The sequence below is a fragment of the Ambystoma mexicanum genome, chromosome 12, assembly GCF_040938575.1.
Source record: "Ambystoma mexicanum isolate Mex_15411 chromosome 12, UKY_AmexF1_1, whole genome shotgun sequence".
In the NCBI taxonomy this organism is placed as follows: Eukaryota; Metazoa; Chordata; class Amphibia; order Caudata; family Ambystomatidae; genus Ambystoma; species Ambystoma mexicanum.
This window is the reverse complement of record NC_090936.1, coordinates 478,870,031-478,890,218: the sequence shown is the minus strand read 5'-3', so window position 1 is coordinate 478,890,218 and position 20,188 is coordinate 478,870,031. Positions and strand designations below refer to the sequence as shown.

At 43.4% G+C, this 20,188-nt stretch overlaps 1 protein-coding gene across 6 annotated transcripts in view; it reads right to left on the bottom strand.

Moving 5' to 3' along the window:
* Positions 1 to 20,188, bottom strand: part of DGKI (diacylglycerol kinase iota) — a 1,316,934-nt gene that overhangs the window by 457,075 nt on the left and 839,671 nt on the right. For all 6 annotated transcript variants that reach the window (XM_069628758.1, XM_069628759.1, XM_069628760.1 and 3 more), the window contains exons 13-15: positions 18,218 to 18,331; positions 16,017 to 16,154; positions 13,363 to 13,441 (exon numbers count right to left, since the gene is read on the bottom strand). In XM_069628758.1, coding sequence (XP_069484859.1) covers positions 13,363 to 13,441; positions 16,017 to 16,154; positions 18,218 to 18,331 — 331 coding nt within the window. The remainder of the gene's footprint in view (positions 1 to 13,362; positions 13,442 to 16,016; positions 16,155 to 18,217; positions 18,332 to 20,188) is intronic.

The window sequence follows — 20,188 nt, the reverse complement described above, 5'->3', positions numbered from 1 at the left end:
TCTCATTCTCTCTGTCGCTCCCTCTCTCTTTCTTTCTATCTATTGCCCACTCCCTCTTTCTCTTACTGTCTTGCTCCATATGTATGTATAGCCTCTTGCGCAAATGTTAAGGGCAGATTGAGCATTAAAAGGATTCCTTTCTATGTGGTATTTTAGTTTTCAAAAAAGCATACATGCAATGTGATGCTATTTTCCCAGGCGTTTGAAAAAGGCATGTACATGTGGGGGGTAGAGTTTGTAAGAGTTTCAGGAAATTGCTAGGTTCTTGCTTAAACAAAGAGAAAACTAAGCATGTGTTGTTAAACTGTATGACGAGGGGTTTGGCAAGGAGAAAGTATTTAGATATTTTGGAGTACACATCACAAGAAATATCAATGATAACAATCTTCATTTTCGTAATCAAAAAAAGGAAGATTTTCTAAAGTTGAGAATGCATTTTTTTTCCGGAATGGAAAGAATTGATCGAATGAGAATCATCCCTTTGCCAATATTCCCAGTCATATCTTAAACATATGCTACAAATTACCTAGCATTATCCCTCGAAAATGAATTGAATTGGTTTTTATAAAATGCTCCTAATAATGTACCTGAGTTCGGTTTCGAAGCACGCATCGGGGATTCAAACCTCTGTTGCTCTGTGTGGTCTTGCTTCCAAGACCAGCGCGTTTCCCCTGTGCTAGGAACCGGGGATAGAATGACAGATCTTTCCGTAACATTTGACCGGTTTAAATGAGCACGCAAAATCACAACGTCTCGGGGTGGAGGGGGGGGGGGGGAGTATAGAGGCCAAAAGTTAAAGAAGGGTAGCCATTACACAACTGCCAATTGTATTATTGGCAGCCCGTTGATGAAACGTTTGATATAGTGATCCCTTCATAGTCTTTTCAAACTGATAAATTGTGTATTTTTTGTTTGAACCGAAAATATTGAATTTTGAAGACCTGCAAATGCTGCAAAGGCCATTGAATACTTCACGGGGAGAGACTGGTTAACTACAACTAACAGATCCTCAGAGTTTGGTCTTAACAAAGACAAGGGAAATTCATTTCAATTCACGTCTTGCCATAACATAGCTTGACCCTGGCTGGAAAGAAGAAGGTAATGGGAAAATGATAGAAGTATCTGGGAGGGAGAGTTACACCTTGCTGAAGTGAGGGGCCTGTAGTCATTGAAAAGGCATAGCTAACCTATTGCTTTAAAGCTGTTGCAGTTATAGTATCACATTAAATTGTAACTATGCAGCATTTCTGGGGGCTTAGTAAGGTTTACCCAATGAGTAAAGTTACTTTTTAGAGGTTATTGAAAAAGAACATTTCTACTTATATTAGCAAACTATCTCTGGATAAAAGTTTCTGGTCAATGTGATCTTAAGAATGAACAAGCATTGTCAGACGACAGATACATCTTGTTGTCAAAGAAATAATGTTTGGGGTAATTGAGGACAAGGAAGCAGAGTGGAAACATTTTGATATGTCCCCTTTAGTATAGATACATGATTATTAATATTATTATTAACTGTTAAAAAAGAAGAAATCCAAAGCTGAAATAAACTATGGCCAAAGAAAAGAGCATGTATTTGGCATAATGGCACAAGAATGTATGCAAACATATCTGGGGGTGCTTTAGATATATCCCCCAGCATTATGGAAAAGAAAAGAACACAGGCAGCAGCATTACGCATGTTTGAATACGTGCAAATCTGCTTAAACATGTGCAACATCAGCACTAGTACAAATACAGCACATGTTTATTTGCACTTGCGCTTATCTGACGGCCCATTTGCAGAAGACGTTTGCGCATGTGCAAATGTACCTCAAAGCACATCCATATGACCTCGAATGCAAGGGTATTCATTGCAATAACTAGACATATAACAGAACGTGATACTGGAATGTGGTTGTTCAATGGTTCGATAATCGTGTTTAGAAAGTATCATTTAAGGGGCAATTTGAAAAAACAAAGTTCACAATTATAGCTAGATTAAAGCAGAAAGGTACCTAAAACTGAAGCTTTCTGATACTCTAGCAGGGAAAGAAGCCACAGTATAAAGGATACTTTTCCCTGCAACACTTTCGCAACTCTTCTCGCAGGTGCACTACACGGGAAAACTCTGAATGTTGATTGAAGCAATGGGGGTGGCTGGCAGACCTCAGTTGGAACTGACACTTGCATGAACCACTGGCAGAAATCAACTACCTGCATCCTGCCAAAAAGCCAAGCAGCAACTTCACTAGTAGAGAATTCCACCTTGGTAAGAAAATGGCATACGTGCAGTATTCCAGCCTATCTATCAAATGTCAAGCCTATCTCTGAAATTGTAAACAAGCATCATACATTTTATAGTGAGTTGTCCTAAACAATCAGTTATATTTCCAAAGTTTGCATATAATATAAACCTTTAGTTTGAAGTTTTATGATATAATGAGTAGAATGGAATTGTGATTTTATTATGCGTTATGTAATGGTGTAAATGTTTTTTATTTATCTTATGTTACGGATATTTGGTTTAACCAAAAGGCACAATAAAAAAAGAATGATGTCACTCTGATCTTGTCAGATTTCACTTAAAGCTCTATGATGTCCAATGGTACCCTATCATGATCAATACAAAGGGTACGATCTGTCTCTTCATTTAATCAATATTAAAGAGCATCATCACGCCACAGCCCCACGGAGGCCATACTACTAGTCTTTCAGTGGGCATTACAGACCCATAACCACCTGCACTTAATTCACTCATCGGAACCCAGGGAGCAAGAAAGATCAGCAATTTGCCTTCTTCTGCACCCATTTTTTCGAAGTGGTTTTGACTAACACTGTGTGAAAATACAAAGAATACGGTAAGAATGGATATCTCCCTCCGATTGGAGGAAGACATCCCCCTCTCTATGAATTAGCATTGAATGCAACAGTGACTAAATTCAATTATAACCATAACCAATACACACTCTCACACGCCTATATCTGTTAATTTCTAGACAGAGTGAAACGGGATTCTATCATTCCACCCTCTCCTCCGTCCTGATGAAGGCCATCCATTTTTCAGCAGAAGAGATCAGCTCTTTACTGGCCGAAACACGTTTGTGTCGACATCCCCCTTCAAGTGTTAATTTTCAACACTGTAAATATTGTAACATGATGTTCATCTTTGTTGTACTTGTTATTTGATCATCATGATCCCGGAATGTCACAAAGGACGTCTTTCGTTCTTTACCTAAAAAGCATGACCAGGCCAAATGCGTGGACCGACAGTATTCATGTCCTACATGGGTAGATCGGGGCATAGCCAGGTGCCCTATTTTTCCCCAATGTTGTGTGCAGATATCCTTCCACCCTCTCAGTGTGAGGATAGATTTCATACAGTTGTCTGAGTGCATATCATCTCTCATACACTCAATGTGGTATTGGGATGATCTCCTACTGTTACTGTATGATGGAGGTGAGGGGGCAGGAGTTAGGGATAACATGTCCACCTGCTCCTCTACAGTTTGTGTGCTCTTATAGTCAGCAAGGGCAGGGCATAACTGTAGTGGGCAAATAAGTATAGTGGATGTGCATTAAACCAAAGCCAATTTCTTGTGGGTGTGGTTGAGTGTCTGTGTTTTAATCACATTTGTGTACTGCACGCACTTCTATTTTATTATTGTCATTGGAGTGCAATGTGACTTGGTTATTCTATCTGTAGTAGACTGGTTTTATTTACCATCATCTAAAACAAATTTTGTAGCAATGTTGTTTCTTTGGCAGTAATGCTATCACTACCTGGGATTGAGTTTCTCAGAATTACCATTTCCTTGCAGATTTGGTAGGTTTTGTGAAGAGTCTAGTTAATTGCCCACTACATCATACTATTTTAGCTCATTCTCAATATGTGCGTGCATTTCTAGTATATGCATCCAGGAAGTGTATGTGAAATACTTGTGAGGCCTATATACTATACTAGCGGTACCACCTGGCGTTGCACGGGTTTGTAGCTGACATGCACATGGGGGTCTGCTGAAGCCTTGTGTATGTTTTATTGTGCCATAACTTACTAGTTTTGAAAAAAATCACAAAATTGGCAATCTCCCAAAATTGCCTATACTGATAGCACATGGCTGGTCCCCACTCCACCCCTGTGCAGGGCGTATGGGTGGGGTTGGTTAAATTTCACTAGGGCCAGTACACCCCAGACTGGTAAGCCAACCTTATGTCCTAACTTTGCATTTTTGGAAAAGTTGCAACATCGACAATCTCCCGAAATTGCCTATACTAACAGCACAGGGACAAACCCTGCCATGTGCAGGGCGAATGGGTGGGGTTAGTCAAATTTCACTATGGCCAGTGCACCCCAGACTGGTATGCCAACCTCGGGCCAAAACCTGAGCCCACCAACTGTTGTGGGGCTGGAGCCAACAATTCGCAAAAACGTCAATCTCCTGTAATCACCCATACTGATAGCACAGGGCCTGATCCTGCCCTGTGCAGGGTGAATGGGTGGGGTTAGTCAAATGTCACTATCACCAGTACACCCAAGACTGGTATGCGGACCTTGGACCAAAATATTAGCCCACCAACTGTTATGGGGCTGGAGCCAACCCCAAACATACAAACAAACTTTCAAAAATATTTATATAGATTTATAATGCTATTACTGCATGTCCTTGGGGTGAAATAACATTTGTGGTGTTATAGAGGACAACCATCACATGCTTTTTGGATAGTTGTCTTTTAATTGTGTTTTACAGTGATAACCTGAACAATTGAAAGAGTGCCATGGAAAGTAATGCAAATTTAATTAAAATCCTCTGCAGCATTAGCTGGCACCTGCCTAGTGATCTCACTAGGAATGCGATTGCATATCCCGTGGCACAGTGCCATTCTATATCCTGTGGCACAGTGGATCCTCCAGGCTTCCCACAAAATAAGCCCATACTAAGTGCTGTAAGAATTAAGAAGCAAAGAAGCTTAAACAAAACATGAGTTTATATAGATGCAGGTTATAACATAGTAAGCATGCCTGTCTGAAGAGTCTCAGCGCATTTTGGGTGTCAGCAAGAAGTGTGTCATTGCACATAGTTTGATGTATGTCCAATCCTGTAACAGTGTGAATTAAATTGTGATTTACCAAAGTGTCACCAGCACATAGTCTACATGGCAAGGCTGAGTACTGAAGCAAGTATTGGAGGTTTTCTTAAATCTGATGAGCCCATCCTGATGTTGCACCTAATGCAGAAAGTGACCACTCAACGCTGCTTAGTTTCTTGTACTTGCTGCTGGCAGATCTGAAGAAATTGGAAGAAATGCAGGTGCAACGCTTGTACCTGATATATTTAGGCTCTTGTTCAAGAATGGCTTCCAGGACCAAGGAATTCAAACTGTATGCCAGCACACAGCTACCAGAGCAGGAACCACACGGCCATTCTGCCCACCTGCTTCAGGAGGCAACCTTGTGTCTCAAAGTGACCCTACTGTTGCCACAGTCCCAAGTGTATTTATTTATTTATTTTTATTTATTTGTATGAATCAAAAAGAAAATTGATTTTTACAAAGAACTTTTCAAAGTCCGTTTCTCGTTTTGTCTTTGAAGCCAACTTCGTTTGGACAAAAGAACAAAAGAAATGGAACAGCTGGGATTTTCAGCCTTTTACGGACAATTTGAACTTGCACTGGGAGGTCGCCTAGGGTCGCCAAGAGTCTCAGGTAGTAGAAGAGTCGGCGAGGAATCTCAGTCTACAGAGGTCGATTCTGAAGGTGTCCAGTTTAGCCATAATTTGCTGCACAAGTTGAGATGTGGCCATTAGCCAAGTAGGTTTGTCTCCGATGATCATTCTTGACCACCAACAAGATTCACTTTCCAAAGTGGGGTCCGAAGGAAAATGCTGCATGTAAGCTATCCTGAGTTGTTCTGTTTCAGGGCAGCCCAGAAGCAGATGGCGAACTGTTTCTTTTTCGTTTGTCTTGTGACATAGTCTGCAATGTGAAGAGTTGGACAGGCCCCTAATGGTTTTAATTTCGTTTGTAGGTAGCAGATTTAGTCTCGCTCTTAAAAGGTAATTTCTTGCTTTTCTGTTAGGGAATTGTTTGAGGTATCCCTGCAGTTCATTTCATTTCTTGGTATTTGGGGACAGATGTTGAGTTAACTTGTTTTCTGAAGCTTTTGCAAGTGTCGTAATCAAGTCTAACTCTTTGTTTTTGTTCAGAAATGTTGCCGGATTTTGAATCAAGTCGTCTTCATCGCACTCAATGGCCTTCAGGAGCGAGGAGACATACGACTTCCAGGTTTGTACGAGTTTGTTTGATTCAACTGCAAGTTCTGTTTTGATGATTTTATATAGCAGTGGGCTTTCGGTGAGTAGGATTTTCCTGTGAAGTCTTAAGGAATTGCAGTTCATGGTCCCTTGTAGCAACAAAAGACTCAGTTCTCTGCGAATAGAGCTGCTGGTGTAGAAGCCGGCAGACCGAGAACTGTTCGCCAATAGTAAGCCTCAAGTTTGGGACAGATTTCACGCTGGAGCAATATCATCGCCTCTGTGCCGTAGGTTAAGGCAGGAACCACCTTCATTTTATAGAAGTCGATCGCTGGGATCGTTGAGAAGCGACCTAGTTTTTGATCGATTGCTTTTCCTTGTGTGGCTAGTTTCCTGGTTTCTGTTCTTAGGTGCTCTTGCATGGCTGTTTCTTTTTTTGTATTATCCAGTATAATCCCCAGGTGCTTGAAGTTTGGGACTGTTTCGATCTCTGCTGATTGGAAAAACCATTTTAATTTTTCGGTTTTCTTTGTTGTTTTCTCCAAGGTAATTATTTTTGTTTTGCCTTTGTTTACTTCCAGGTTGTTGGCTGTTACATATTCCTGTAAGTTTTCAAGTTGGCGTTGTAATCCAACGGGTGTTTGATCAATCAGGATGAGATCGTCCGCGTAGAGTAATCTGCTGATTGTGTGTTTTCCCACCCGTGGAGGGAACGATCTCACAGAAGTTTCTGATGTTTGGAAATCGCCAAGATAGGCCAAAAAGAGGGCAGGGCCCAAAGGGCACCCCAGCTTAACTCCCCTTTGGATCTTGATAGAATTGGATAGTGATCCTTGACAGTTCAGTCTAACTCGTACTGACGTGTTCGTGTGGAGCAGTTTGATGGGGTTTAGTATGGCTTCTGGGCAGGTCCAGTTTTCCAATTTACTCCATAGGAGGGTCCTGTCGACTGTGTCGAATGCTTAGGTGAAGTCAATGAATGGTCCTCCTACGAGGACTTTAGTTTTCAGGATGCTTATTAAAAAGATATTGGCTACAGTTCCCAGGTTTTTTTTTAATCCAGATTGTAATGGATCGTTGGACGGGGCTTCCCGAGCCCAGTTTTGGAACCTTTTCAATAGCAGGGATCCAAATAACTTTCCTATAGGGTCAAGCAGTGCTATAGGTCGGTAATTGGCCGGGTCGTTGATGTTACCCTTCTTGTATATTGGCACGATCATAGCTGTTGTCCAGGAAGCAGGTATTGATTTTGATTTTGAGCATCTTAAAAAAACTTGGCTGATAAAGGTCGACCAGGCTTCCAGGTGTGACTTTAGGTCGATGTTTGTGATACCTTTGGGTTCTGGTGCCCTTGAATTTTTCAGCTTGCTTATTAGATCGAGAATTTCTTCCTGGTCGTTGAGTTTAGCCCACGGCGAATCTTGGCTCTCTAGCTTAGCAAGGTTCTGGTCCCTGGGTAGTCTGAACATGTCCTTTATATACTTTTCCCAGGTTTCTTTGCCAATCACAGTTTGGATGTTTGAGCTCCTGGTGGTTTGCTTGGAGTTTAACAATGACCAAAATTCTTTTGAGTTTTTTATACAGATCGATCTCAATATTGCTTCGGAGTCCTGTTGGTATTGACTTCTTCGATGGGATTTTAACCAAGAGTGGTAGATGGATTTTGCTTTAATTTTGGCATCTTTCGCTTGATTTGCGTCGAGCTTGGTTGAGGCTCTAATGGCTTTGCGGTATACACGTCGATTTTCCACTAGCAATGCGCCGTACGAGTGTTTCACAGATGTCGAAAGGGATCTCGTTTGTCCAGGTTTCTTGTATATTGTTAACAGAGGGCCATAATCAGTCACAAACTCCAGTTCACTTGATTTGGCCTTGTTGTACTTGTTCAATAAGTCTTTGATGTATTTCGCAGAGAGGCGTAATCTGTTTCCTTGCAAATTTAGCTCAGGCTGGTAGGGCAACGTGATCATATTTATTTTTTCATTTATAAAGTGCACTAAGCCCAGAGGCATCAAGGGACTGTTCCAGTTCCAATTACACACATGCATAGTTAGTGGAGAGAATGGGGGTTTGAAGGCAACAACGCAATCTCGCAGTTATGTGAACAGCCAGGTTTTCAGCGATCTCCTGAACACCCATCATGATTGCTCAGCTCGTATGGCAGGTGGGAGCAGGTTCCATTGTTTAGCTGTGAGCTCCTTCATTGTCTTATGTAGCTGCTGAATGTCTTCTTCCACCTGTTGATCTGTCTGGAGTAGGTGCTCTGACCATAGGTTTTCAGCAGAACACTATCCCCTTCATCCAGTGCTCAGGTAGGATGGACCTCCTCCTTCGTCTTGCATGGATCGTCTCCCAGGTAGTCAGGCATATTGAGGCAAAATAACGATGTTCCTAGCACTGTGCTGACAGGTTTAGGAAGGTCCACATTCTGACAGCTCAGCATTACATTGGTTACCAAAACTCTTGTGTACAATTCACAAAGAGACAAATAAAGTGTTGCTTGTACGAGTGGAAAAAACACTGCAATGACCAGGACATCATAGAGAGGCTCCTCCCTTGAGGGTCTATAGTCGCTTGTCTTCAGCATAGAATGTATGCAAGAACAATGGCCAGTGCCAGGCTTTCCACTAAAAGTCACGGCCAACCTTAGTGTACAGAGGATTATGTTTAGGTCCGCTGTCATAAACCTAAAAATATCTCACTCCAGCCCTAGGGTTCCTTCCATATAAACTCTTCAAAACGTCAGCGTGTCATGTATGTAAAACTCTGCACCGCCTGATGAAAAAGTCTGTGAGACTTCGAACACTTATGTATTGTTTCATCCCTGACTAGTATTTTCAATAAGTCCAATAGAAAGGGATCAACACCTGCATCTTTTGTGATTTTAAACCTTTCATTGAACATCAAATCCAAAATAGTGAATGAGAACATCAGGATAGATGGCAATTATGAGTCATGGAGAAACACCACCAGGCACATACCGTTCTGGCAATTGATGAGAAGGAGGCTGGAGCAATTATTTGTCTTATATCCTCAAAAGAGAGGGAAAGCCACATCAAAAGAGTGTAATTCAGGATAGCGACTGAGCAGGGTATTGGCATTAGCAAGGAGGTTCAGTTGCAGGGGATTGACACTAGCAAGGAGGTTCAGTTGCAGCGGATTGACACTAGCAATGAGGTTCAGTTGCAGTAGATTGACACTAGCAAGGAGGTTCAGTTGCAGGGGATTGACACTAGCAAGGAAGCTCAGTTGCAGGGGATTGACACTAGCAAGGCGGTTCAGTGCAGCAGATTGACACTAGTAAGGAGGTTCAGTTGCAGGGGATTGACACTAGCAAAGAGGCTCAGTTGCAGGTGATTCACGCTAGCAAGGAGGTTCAGTTGCAGCGGACTGACACTAGCAATAAGGTTCAGTTGCAGCGGATTGGCACTAACAGGGACGCTCAGTTGCAGGGGATTGAGACTAGCAAGGAGGTTCAGTTGCAGGGGATTGACACTAGCAAGGAGGTTCAGTTGCAGCGGATTGCCACTAGCAAGGAGGTTCACTTGCAGTGGATTGACACTAGCAAGTAGGTTCAGTTGCAGGGGATTGACACTAGCAGGGACGCTCAGTTGCAGGGGATTGACACTAGCAAGGATGCTCAGTTGCAGGGGATTGACACTAACAAGGCGGTTCAATGCAGCTAATGGGCACTAGCAAGGAGGTTCAGTTGCAGGGGATTGACACTAGCAAGGAGGTTCAGTTGCAGGGGATTGACACTAGCAAGGAGGCTCAGTTGCAGGGGATTCACGTTAGCAAGGAGGTTCAGTTACAGCAGATTGACACTAGCAATAAGGTTCAGTTGCAGAGGATTGACACTAGCAAGGAGGTTCAGTTGCAGGGGATTGGCACTAGCAAGGACGCTCAGTTGCAGGGGATTGACACTAGCAAGGTGGTTCAGTGCAGCGGATTGACACTAGCAAGGAGGCTCAGTTTCAGGGCATTGCCACTAGCAAGGAGGCTCAGTTGATTAGAAATCCTGCTGCAGAACTTTGATCATAACATGCAATCTGTGTGTGTGCAACTCAGTATTTTACCTTTCTGCGGGAGAGGAACGGGGTACCAGGGATTTGTATATGAGAGCACCTTCTGCTTGTTGCAGTGGGGGACTGGCCTATAGGGAACTCTGGAAATTTCCCAGTAGGCCTCTGCAGCTTGGGTCTCTTTTGTGTGGTATTTCTGCCTTTCCTCATAGAAAAAGCGTTGGCCTTGATCAAAAAGTGTGATATGAGGTCACTTTGAGAATTATTTCCAGGGCCACTTTTGGTTCCCAGTCTACACCTGGCGTGTGGCCTTCGATAGCCTCTAAAATAATAGTTCAATTTTTACTGATTCCACTTCCGAAAACTGTCCTTAACATGTTCACTAGCCAGATTGCCTACTGCACAGGGATTGTGACTTTCAGTGCGTTTCTGAATGTGTTCTATGACAGCCATCATAGGCACCTTCTAAGCAAAAACAAAAGTTTCAAACCATTGTCTACATGCATGTCTTTCAAGTGTGCGTGTGAATTGAGTACTACCTATGCCTGTGTGTGTGTTTGTTTTTGTGCTGTCTGCCTAACTGCTGAATGCCCCTGATTGTGCATGCTACATTTATGAGTATTTTAGAGTGGGTGTGTGTTCTTGTGCAGCGCATAGTGTATTGCTGCAGTGCAACGTTAATTTGTTACTGCAAAAATGACTTTGGAGTGACTTTGCACTGCAAAAATACACTTTACACAGTTCCATGAATCAGGTTTGTGTCGGAAGGGCAAAGTCCCTTTTCAGCAGTGCAAAGTCACTTTGAACCGTGCAAAATATTCCATGAATCGGGCCCTTAATGTATGTATTTATCTGTGACACCTCAAGAAGAAAGAGTGGGGCAGTTGGGAGGGGATACAAGGAATGAAGAGGAGACGAAACAGATTTACAACAACTGGCCATCCAAAGTTCATGCAGCAACCCAGAACTATAGAATATTGAATGTGTGATTGGGATGGAGTGAACAGATTGGGCGTCATGTGCTCGAGTCTGTTGTCTTCTCCTCATCTTTTTACATGTGTGATCAAAATTGGCTTGTTGTGCTGTGTATGCCTGTGTTCTACTCAGTGTTTCAAGTGAGTGTGTGTGGGGAATGAGCATGCGAACTATGGTTAATGAGTAACGCTAGTATGTTTACGTGTGTCTATTCAATCTATGTATACTTTTGTGTGGTAAGGTGTTGGTTTGTTTACACTGACTTCGACCGTGGTTTTCTGCAGTGGTGTACAGGAGTGCTGTGCATGTGAGAGGAATTACAGTGAGGGAATTTCAGATCCCACCTGGCCAGTTTCTCTGTTGCAGACACTTTGGGAGAGCATTATTTTGTTACGTTATGCTTTATTTATAGAACAGGGATAGAGGAGAGGACCTAAAAAAAATATGTTTCCAGTGATCTCCGAAACATAAAATGCTCTTCAATAGCTCTCAGTGTCTGAGGAATGGATTTCTCTAGCTGGGCAGCAGCCACTGAAAAAGAGTGGCCGCCAAAGCAGGAAGTCCTAAAGCGGGGAACAGAGAGCAGACAGGCCTCAGTAGAGCGAAGTGCCTGAGCTGGGACATAAGGCCAAAGTTTTGCCTGTATATATTGTGTTCTGCAGCTGTAATAAACCAGATGGGTCAAGTGCAATGGTTTCAATTGCACTCGTTTGGCCACAGGAAGCCAGTGCAGAGGCCGAAGCACTGGCGAGATATGGGCCCGCCTAGGAGTGTGGAAGTGGCAACTGTTGCTGCAACATTTTGTAAAACGGGCACGCGCTTCAGGAGATAGGCAGGCGGAGCCAGGAGCAACGCATTACAATAGTCCATAGTTGATCAAATAAGAGAGGATACAACGGGGGCGCAGATTGGAGTCTGAATGTACGGGAGAATTTTACACCAGATTTTCAGCTGAAAGTATCCTTTCTGGCATACAGCGTCAATCTGGAGGTCGGCTGAGAGGGAGTATGCCATTTTTACTCCTAGGTCCTTCACCAAAAAAACAGGGGTAGGACAAGGACCAAGACTAGAAGGCGAGAGAGCCTGCATCCAGTAAGCTGCAGCAGAAGGAACACCCACCACCAACACCTAGATTTTCTCCCTGTTCATTTTAAGCCAATTGGCTGGCATCCATTCCCCACGGGTTCAAGACATTGCAGAAATCTGGTTGCTGTGTCCTGAACAGTCAGATCAAGGCACACCAAGATATGGGTGTCATCAGCAAAAGGATAACAACTGAAGCTGTGGCAGGAGATGAGTCTAGTGAGCGGTTGGATCTAGGCATTAAACATAACAGGGGAGGGGGCCAAACCATGGGGAACACCATAGGAAAGTGGAGTGGGGGGGAATGGAAAGGAGGCAAAGAGAGAGATTGGGTCTGATCGGATAGAAAGGAAGAAAACCAAGGAAGAACAGTGCCAGAGAGGTCCGGCGAGGCGAGCGAGTAGTACAGTATGGTCAAAAGTGTTGAAAGTGGTGGAAAAATCAAAAAGCAACAAGGCCCTGACCCCACCTTGATTATGCAGAAGCGCAAGATCATCGACCACCGAGATCAACACGCTTAAGGTACCTCGAACTGGGCAGAAGCCAGATTGAGATTGGTGGACAAATAGGATTTTTTCAAGGAAAGAGCTAAGAAGAGGACCCACTAGGGCTTCCAGAAGTTTCATTAAAAAGAGGAGGCGGGAGATGGGATGATAGTGGGAACAACAGGATCAAGTGCAGTTTTAGAAAAAGGGGAATCACCAAGGAGTGTTTAAGCGAGGATGCGATCAGCCCTGAGAAAAAGGGAGTTGTTAACCGCAGCAGTGATCAGCGGCCAAATGCGAGGCAGATTATCTTTCATAACAGCCAGAGGAATGGGATCTGCAGGGGAAGTAGATTTCAGCTTGAGAACAGCTGCAAGAATAACGGCAGTGGTATAAACAGGGAAAACAACCCAGAATGATCTAGGAGGAGACTTACAGGTTGTATCCCCAGGAACTAAAAGGCGAATAGCTGAGGAGCCAAAGGTAGCACAGATCTTGTCAATTTTCTCTGCAAAATATGTGTACGGTGTGTTGGTGCAGGTGCTATAATCTTAGGTTCCAGCTTACCTCTTGACTCGTGGAACTCCAAGGTGACGTGTGCATCAAATCCCAGCGAGAAGTAATTATTAAATACGCTGAGAGGAAGCTGCAGGAAAAAAAAGGTATGTTTCCATTATTTCACTTCAGTGTCTCCCCACCCTTCCAGCATACATTTTACAATTCCAAATCCACGATGTAGATTGCCCACCCTTCTCTTAAACTACCCACAATTGGTGCATCTGTACCTATTTTTTCAGTTCACCTCACTTGAACATCTGCTATTTGTTTTGAATCAAAGCCTGCGGATTCATATAGAATGTTGTCCTGGTTTGACCTTTGTCTGTACAGAAAAGGAGGAAGATAGTCTATTCTCTAGATATGGGGTATGAATGGCTGATATCAGCTAGCTATCAGAGTGAAATGGCATTAAACTGCGGGTACACCGCAGGATACTTCACAAAGAGTCTAACCTGTGTGCGTGAGGACCGATCTAGTGAGCACCTCTTTAAGTTTGCATGGTGTGGTTTCTACAGGATTCTTTACACAAAGAGATTCAGCATTAATCTTTTCATCTACTCTAAATGAACACTACTAGCTACCCAAATCCAACTGTCTAACAATATCTAGAACAACTATTGATGCCAAATTGGACTATTCCAATGCCCTCCTAGCAGGTACTTCGGCTAAAAATCTAAACAGACTCAAAATCACGCAAAATAATACATTCAGAACAGCATTAAGCCTTCCCAAAAGGGAACACATTTCCAATGCCAGAAAGGCAGCTCACTGGCTCCCAGTTAAAGAACGGATCACTTTCAAAATCCTCACCCTCACCCACAAATGCCTCACCTCCACAGCGCCCTCATATCTTGCACATACTATAACGAAACCTATTCACACCAGACCCATTAGGACACACTACACTAACCAACTACACACTCCCTACATTAACAGGTCAAAAGCGGGTGGGTTAGGCTTCCCCTACATAGCCGCCAAGCTATGGAACACCCTACCCCCTGACATCAGAACTGAAAACTCTCTCCTTACCTTCTGCAAAAAACTCAAAACCCACCTCTTCATCTGACCCTCTGTATGTTCTCTTATATCCTCTTGCCTGTATATATGAATGCAAATGTTCACCATTTCTGTAACTAAGTAAACTGTCTGTAACCAGCGCCACAATGCCTCCGGCTGTCGCACTCTTAACAAATGTGAATAAATAAAATAAAATACTAGGATCAATTATGGCCAACCTGACACATAATTTCAGAGCGCACCAGTAGTAGTCTGTAAATCAGAAGATCATCCTTTGACTCCCAAGGAAACCAAACACCTCACTTAGACAACTCTACGTAGTGGGGCCACCCTCTGAATACACGCCCAAGTGCACACCCCTTGGATTATGAATACACAGAGGCCAACCTGCAATTCACAATCCATTTCAGCATCATGGATAATGTGCACAATGGGGGACTCATGTGTTAACCTTAGCCAGCACTTTCTGTATTTTGTGGACAGGAACAGCAAAGCCTAAATCTGAATCCAAGTAATACTTCCTGCAAGTCTGTGCACTGAGCACTGATTAGGTTCTGTGCACAGGGATGTCACCTAAATCATGAACATCCCTGTGCGTGAGCCTGCAATGAGACTCTGATTCAAGCAAGTAGGGGTCGACATGCATTAGGATGTCAATTTCAGATTGCCACCTACTACAAACAGCTCATACATTCTACATACAGCAGCATCAATCTCTACAGAAAAATCCAAACAAGAAACTCTGTAATTCTGCATACAGGGAGACAAACCTCTCATGCCTACCCATGCAAGCAAGTCTTATGCATGTTGGAAGACTGATGTCTAACTATATTTCAAGCAAGCATGTCTATGATGATTCAGGAGGTCAGCCTGCAAACTCTAACCCAAATTGTACATGCATGGAGGCGGCTCTGTGATATGATTTCACTTTCATAGTGATGTTCAAAATGGAAAGCAAACTTTTTACCCTACCCAGTGAACACCACTGAGATTCTGTACACAGGACAACTGAACTGTGACTTGCATACATGCACATTCCCGTTGCCTTCCAAGAGCAATACTGCCATGCTTAGAATCATCACTTCCAATACAACAATGCTTTGGAGAGCTTGGTAAAAAGGAATACAAACCTCAGAATCTCTGTCTTAACTCAGAGAGCACCTGCACACACCTGTACACAGGTAAACCAACTACCATCTACCAACAGCAACAGGCATACAGACAGTTCAAACAGAATCAGGGAGAAGTTAAGCACCGCCTCCCAAGCCAAGCAACTAGACATATAACTGCGCAGGTGGAGGGGAAACAAGAACCCTCAAATAAGATCTCCTTAACCTCATCAACTAACCAAAGAGAGTGCAGCTAAGGTGTACTCTTCTACCCTTATGAGGAAAGCACCCATATAACTCGACAGGCTGATAAGCAGCCCTTTGACAGTTTGGCCTACCTGTCTTCGCATGCATGCCTAAAGCTCTGCATATAGAGTGATGCCCTCTGACCTTCTGCTTTCTTCCAAACCCACTCATGAAATGAGTGCATCTTCTTGCTCCACATTCTGGTGAGTACAGAGAAATTGACCACTGACCTTCTACCCCAGATAGGTGAGTACCCCTAGGATACTTTGTATAGGTGGGCCGACCTCTAACCTTATGCGCTCCGTCTTCTAAGTCTTCTGGTGGCAGGTCTGGATTCCGGTCAACCAGAAGGTTCCATCGGTCGAGTTGCACAATCGTTCCATCTTCCACATGGCACAGGATCTTTGAGACAGGCTCATCTGTGTATCCCTGGCAGACAGAGTGGAAAATGGTGCATCCTGTGAGAAATCGTGGCATGAGTGGCACTGTCAGTGCCATGGCTTTGTCAAGATGGGATGGGAACCCCTCTCAGGCAAGGTTGGGAGGCTTGCCCAGGAGCGATCCAGAGCAGAGCCAGTCCTTTCCCTGAGGAGGACGGTGACAGCTGAGGGGGTCCCAGTTAGTTCCTACCGGCCCTTGTGCCAGCATGTTGTTATGAAGTACACCTTTGTTTCCAAACCTCATTTAAAAAGTGCTCACAAGACTCTCCCTCTTTCCTGTAGAGTCAACAGCGCTGTTATGATCCAAGACCAACAGCACTGGGGATAGAGACATCTGCCAGCACCACATCTGATACAGAACCTATTATCTGAAGCCTGGAATGGAGTCAGCAACAATAACTGTCCAGCAACCAGTACTACCCGCATCCCTGCCGGAAAGAATAACAGTAGGGAGAAAGCACTTTGGCAGAGCAGCCACTATTTGGCAGCAAATGGAGTCACATAATGCTCCCAAGCACTGTCAGTGAAACACTGCCACTGGTGATTTGTGCACTAGAGCACCAGGAACTATGTAACAGGATTATGAACCCCAAACATACTGCACTTACATGGGGGAACCAAACCCCTAACTCAAACGTGGACACTAAATGCTTTGGGCTGCCATCAGTATTTCACGGCAAGCCGTGTGGGAAAAAGGGTTGGTTCTTATGCTGTCATTTAAAAGTTCTGCTTATTAAGTCACATGATTAAGTCACACCCTACGAGGGAAAGACAGGGATAGGTTGGCTAGGGGAAGTGAACCAAAGACAGAAGAAGGGAAACAATAAAAGGAAGGACAGGATGCAGGAAGTTGTGGATTGTTCAGTGAGGTCATAGGAGATGAAGGACCAAGAAACCAGCAGGAGAAAGGAAAGAGCAGCAGATTATGAAGGCGATTTCTGGAGAAGGTGAGGTGTTGGTTAGTAAATGCAAGTGGTTCTGCGTTGTGAGCTTGTGTGATAGTGTGGCAAGTGTGGTTAGGTTTAGAATCATAACTGCCATGTTACACATTGGAAAGAAATGTAGGAATTGAATAGCTGATCAGTCACTTAGGTGAAAACTATTCAACCTACTTAAGGAAAAGTTAATACTTCATTATAAGTAGTCAATGGTTTAACCAATCAGCAAGTATGATGGAACCTCAAATGACCCACACAAATCTCAACACTGAGTATAGTTAGTCTAGAAAATGGGGATTATGTCTGGTAAACGGAGAGCGGGGGAACTATAATGACTCCTCCATGATCACACAGACTCCAAGAAAATACTGGAGGTCATTGGGTACACACATAACTGAGAACTCATCAGAACAGCTGAGTAGAGGTATGCATGGTGAAATGCACTAACACACCACAGATCAAATACACATATACACATATTGGATACATTGGACTACAATAATAATAATAATAATAATAATAATAATTATTATTACAAAGGGGAATGGGGATTGATAGTGACCCACACAAGATGACCCACAGCGCTGCTCTAGGTACAGAAGGACTGATAATGAGTCACCTGAAATCACACTACAGGATCTGAATATTGTAGAATAATGACCCTCAAACCAGAACACCCATGATTAAACACAATAAAGCTGACTATGGAGCAGCATAGGGCATAGCAGTGATTCATCCAACATTGCATAAGAGGACATTGATGATGACTTGCCCCATTATAACCAAGGTCATACACACCTCGGTGGAGTACATGGGAGCAAAGTAGGATTATAGCTACTCACCCAAGATCACACATATTACACCTGAATACATGAGAGAATTAGTAATTGCATCAAGAGACAATCTCTTTAATAAGGCAACTGAATGTGGGGACAGCATGAGTGATGTCCACAGCTCACCCAAAAACATATTGCTTTCAGCAGAGTGCAGTGAAGCACGGTCAGTTTGTAGGATTTGCACATGATTAATTGCCCAAAATTGAAGACGGTGAGTGTGGAGCTTGACTTGTAGCAACCTGGTTCTATGTAAAAGAACATAAGAAGCTGATGCTTACCCCGCCCCAGTTGAGTGTTCGAGCCAGGTCATTTCCAGTGCCCAGTGGAAGAATAGCGACAGGGGGCTTGGGGTGCATCTGCAGCTCATCCAGGACGGAAAGGATCCAGCCAACCTATAAACAAGATTAGAAGAAGAAGAGGGTAGTGTGGCAAACAGGCAGGGAGCATATTGCAAAAAGTATGCAGATTGAATGGAAAATAAAGTAATCCAAAAAAAGGAGAGGGAAAAAGAAATATGGAGAGAATGGAGGAAACTCGATGTGAAGTACTAAAAAAGGTGAGGGACAAGTGCAATAAGGATGCAGGGTTCTTGCATTCCGATTTTTGGTTAATCTTGGCTTTGTTTTTCAAAGGTTGGATGTGACAAAACATGTTCAGTGATTTTGATTGCTAGTCGCATTACATTGTAATCCAACCTTGTTATTTAATTTTTTGTTCCTACTGGTTTGCCATTGTGTTTTTTGGTTACTGCATTGTTTTTTGGTCTTGTATTGTTATTTCTGGTTATTACCGGTCCAGTAAAAATGCAATTTTCACTCTTTTTGATCTTCACCTACTTTTACACAGACCGCGCCCACACCTCACATCCTTACTTTTAGCAACCCCTGTCACTCTTAGCTTCTTGTTTCCGAACGTTCATCTATTACTCAAATCCCTTCGTCCAGGACAGACCTTCTATATCACCTTGAACAATAGCACATCATCTCCCAAAGCATTGCTGAGGGTTTCGCAAGGTTCCATTCGCAGCCAGACTGTGTCAAAGTTTGCACCTCCTCTCCGAGTAAACTCATTTACTCCTTTGGTTTGTAACAGCATCTCTTCACTGACAATACGCTAATCATATTCTCCCTCCCCTTCTGGAACTTCACATCAATGAATGTCATGATACCATTTATCACATGATGCTGGTGAGGAACATGATGCAATCTAAAAATGTATCTAAGACAGAAGAAATATTTCTTCCAGCAACCAACCATCACAGATTTCCTTTTCCCTAGATCTCCTTCCCCTTCTCCCCTAGGCTCACAAACTGGGTTTCTACTTTGCAAGTGAAATCAACCTTCAGGACTTTATCACTTCAACTATTATGGCTGCTAGACTAAAGCTCCTCAACAATTGGAAAATCAGCCTCCACCTCACATATCACTCCACTAAAACTCTGACCTCAACCCTAGGCCTCAGAAGTCTGGAGTACAGAGCCACACTGCTTGCAGGACCCCTCTATTTTCTATTCTTTTGCCTCACGACAAAGACCTTAACATTGCTACCACTATCTTCAATAAACTGGCTGGATCTCCATCCATCTCTGCATACTGTCTCCATGTGGGAAAGCTCTCCATGAAAAACCTCTTCCAATTTAATATCCTTCTTCGGTTCTTTAAATGTATTTGTTACTATTTCTGTCCTCACCTACTATGATTCCAAGAGCTCCTCAACCTCACCACCCCAGTCCACCTTGTGTTGAATCACACTTCTGCTCTTGCACACTCTTGCCTTCTGGGAGGAAGACCCATGCCTGGCTCTTAGGGTGGAGGGTGGAATTCCACGGGGGCCTGGTACTGCCCCTCACTATGTGATGCTTGACTCGAGAGAGTGCTGGGAGAATCCCCTGGCCTACCCTACCATGACTCTGCCATCTGACACTTTTAAAGGAACATAACACACAAAGAGGGCACTGGTTAAAATGTGAAACATCCTTGCTCCATTTACAGGAACTACAAGCTTGGCTAGTGCAGTTAAACTGCCCGCACCCCTGCCATGTGCGCAAATCCTTCCTATGAACTATCCCATATAGCTTTTGTGAAACCTGCATGCCCTGAAAGATTTCTTGCATTGACATTTTAAGCTTAGGTTAGGGGGGCATATTAAGTGGGTGGTTGGGGAGAAATCAGTAGGGAGGAAGTGGTTTGGTGAAAGCATCAAGGAGGAGGTTGGGAAAGAAAGGTGGACAGAAGGGGTAGGCAAGGAAG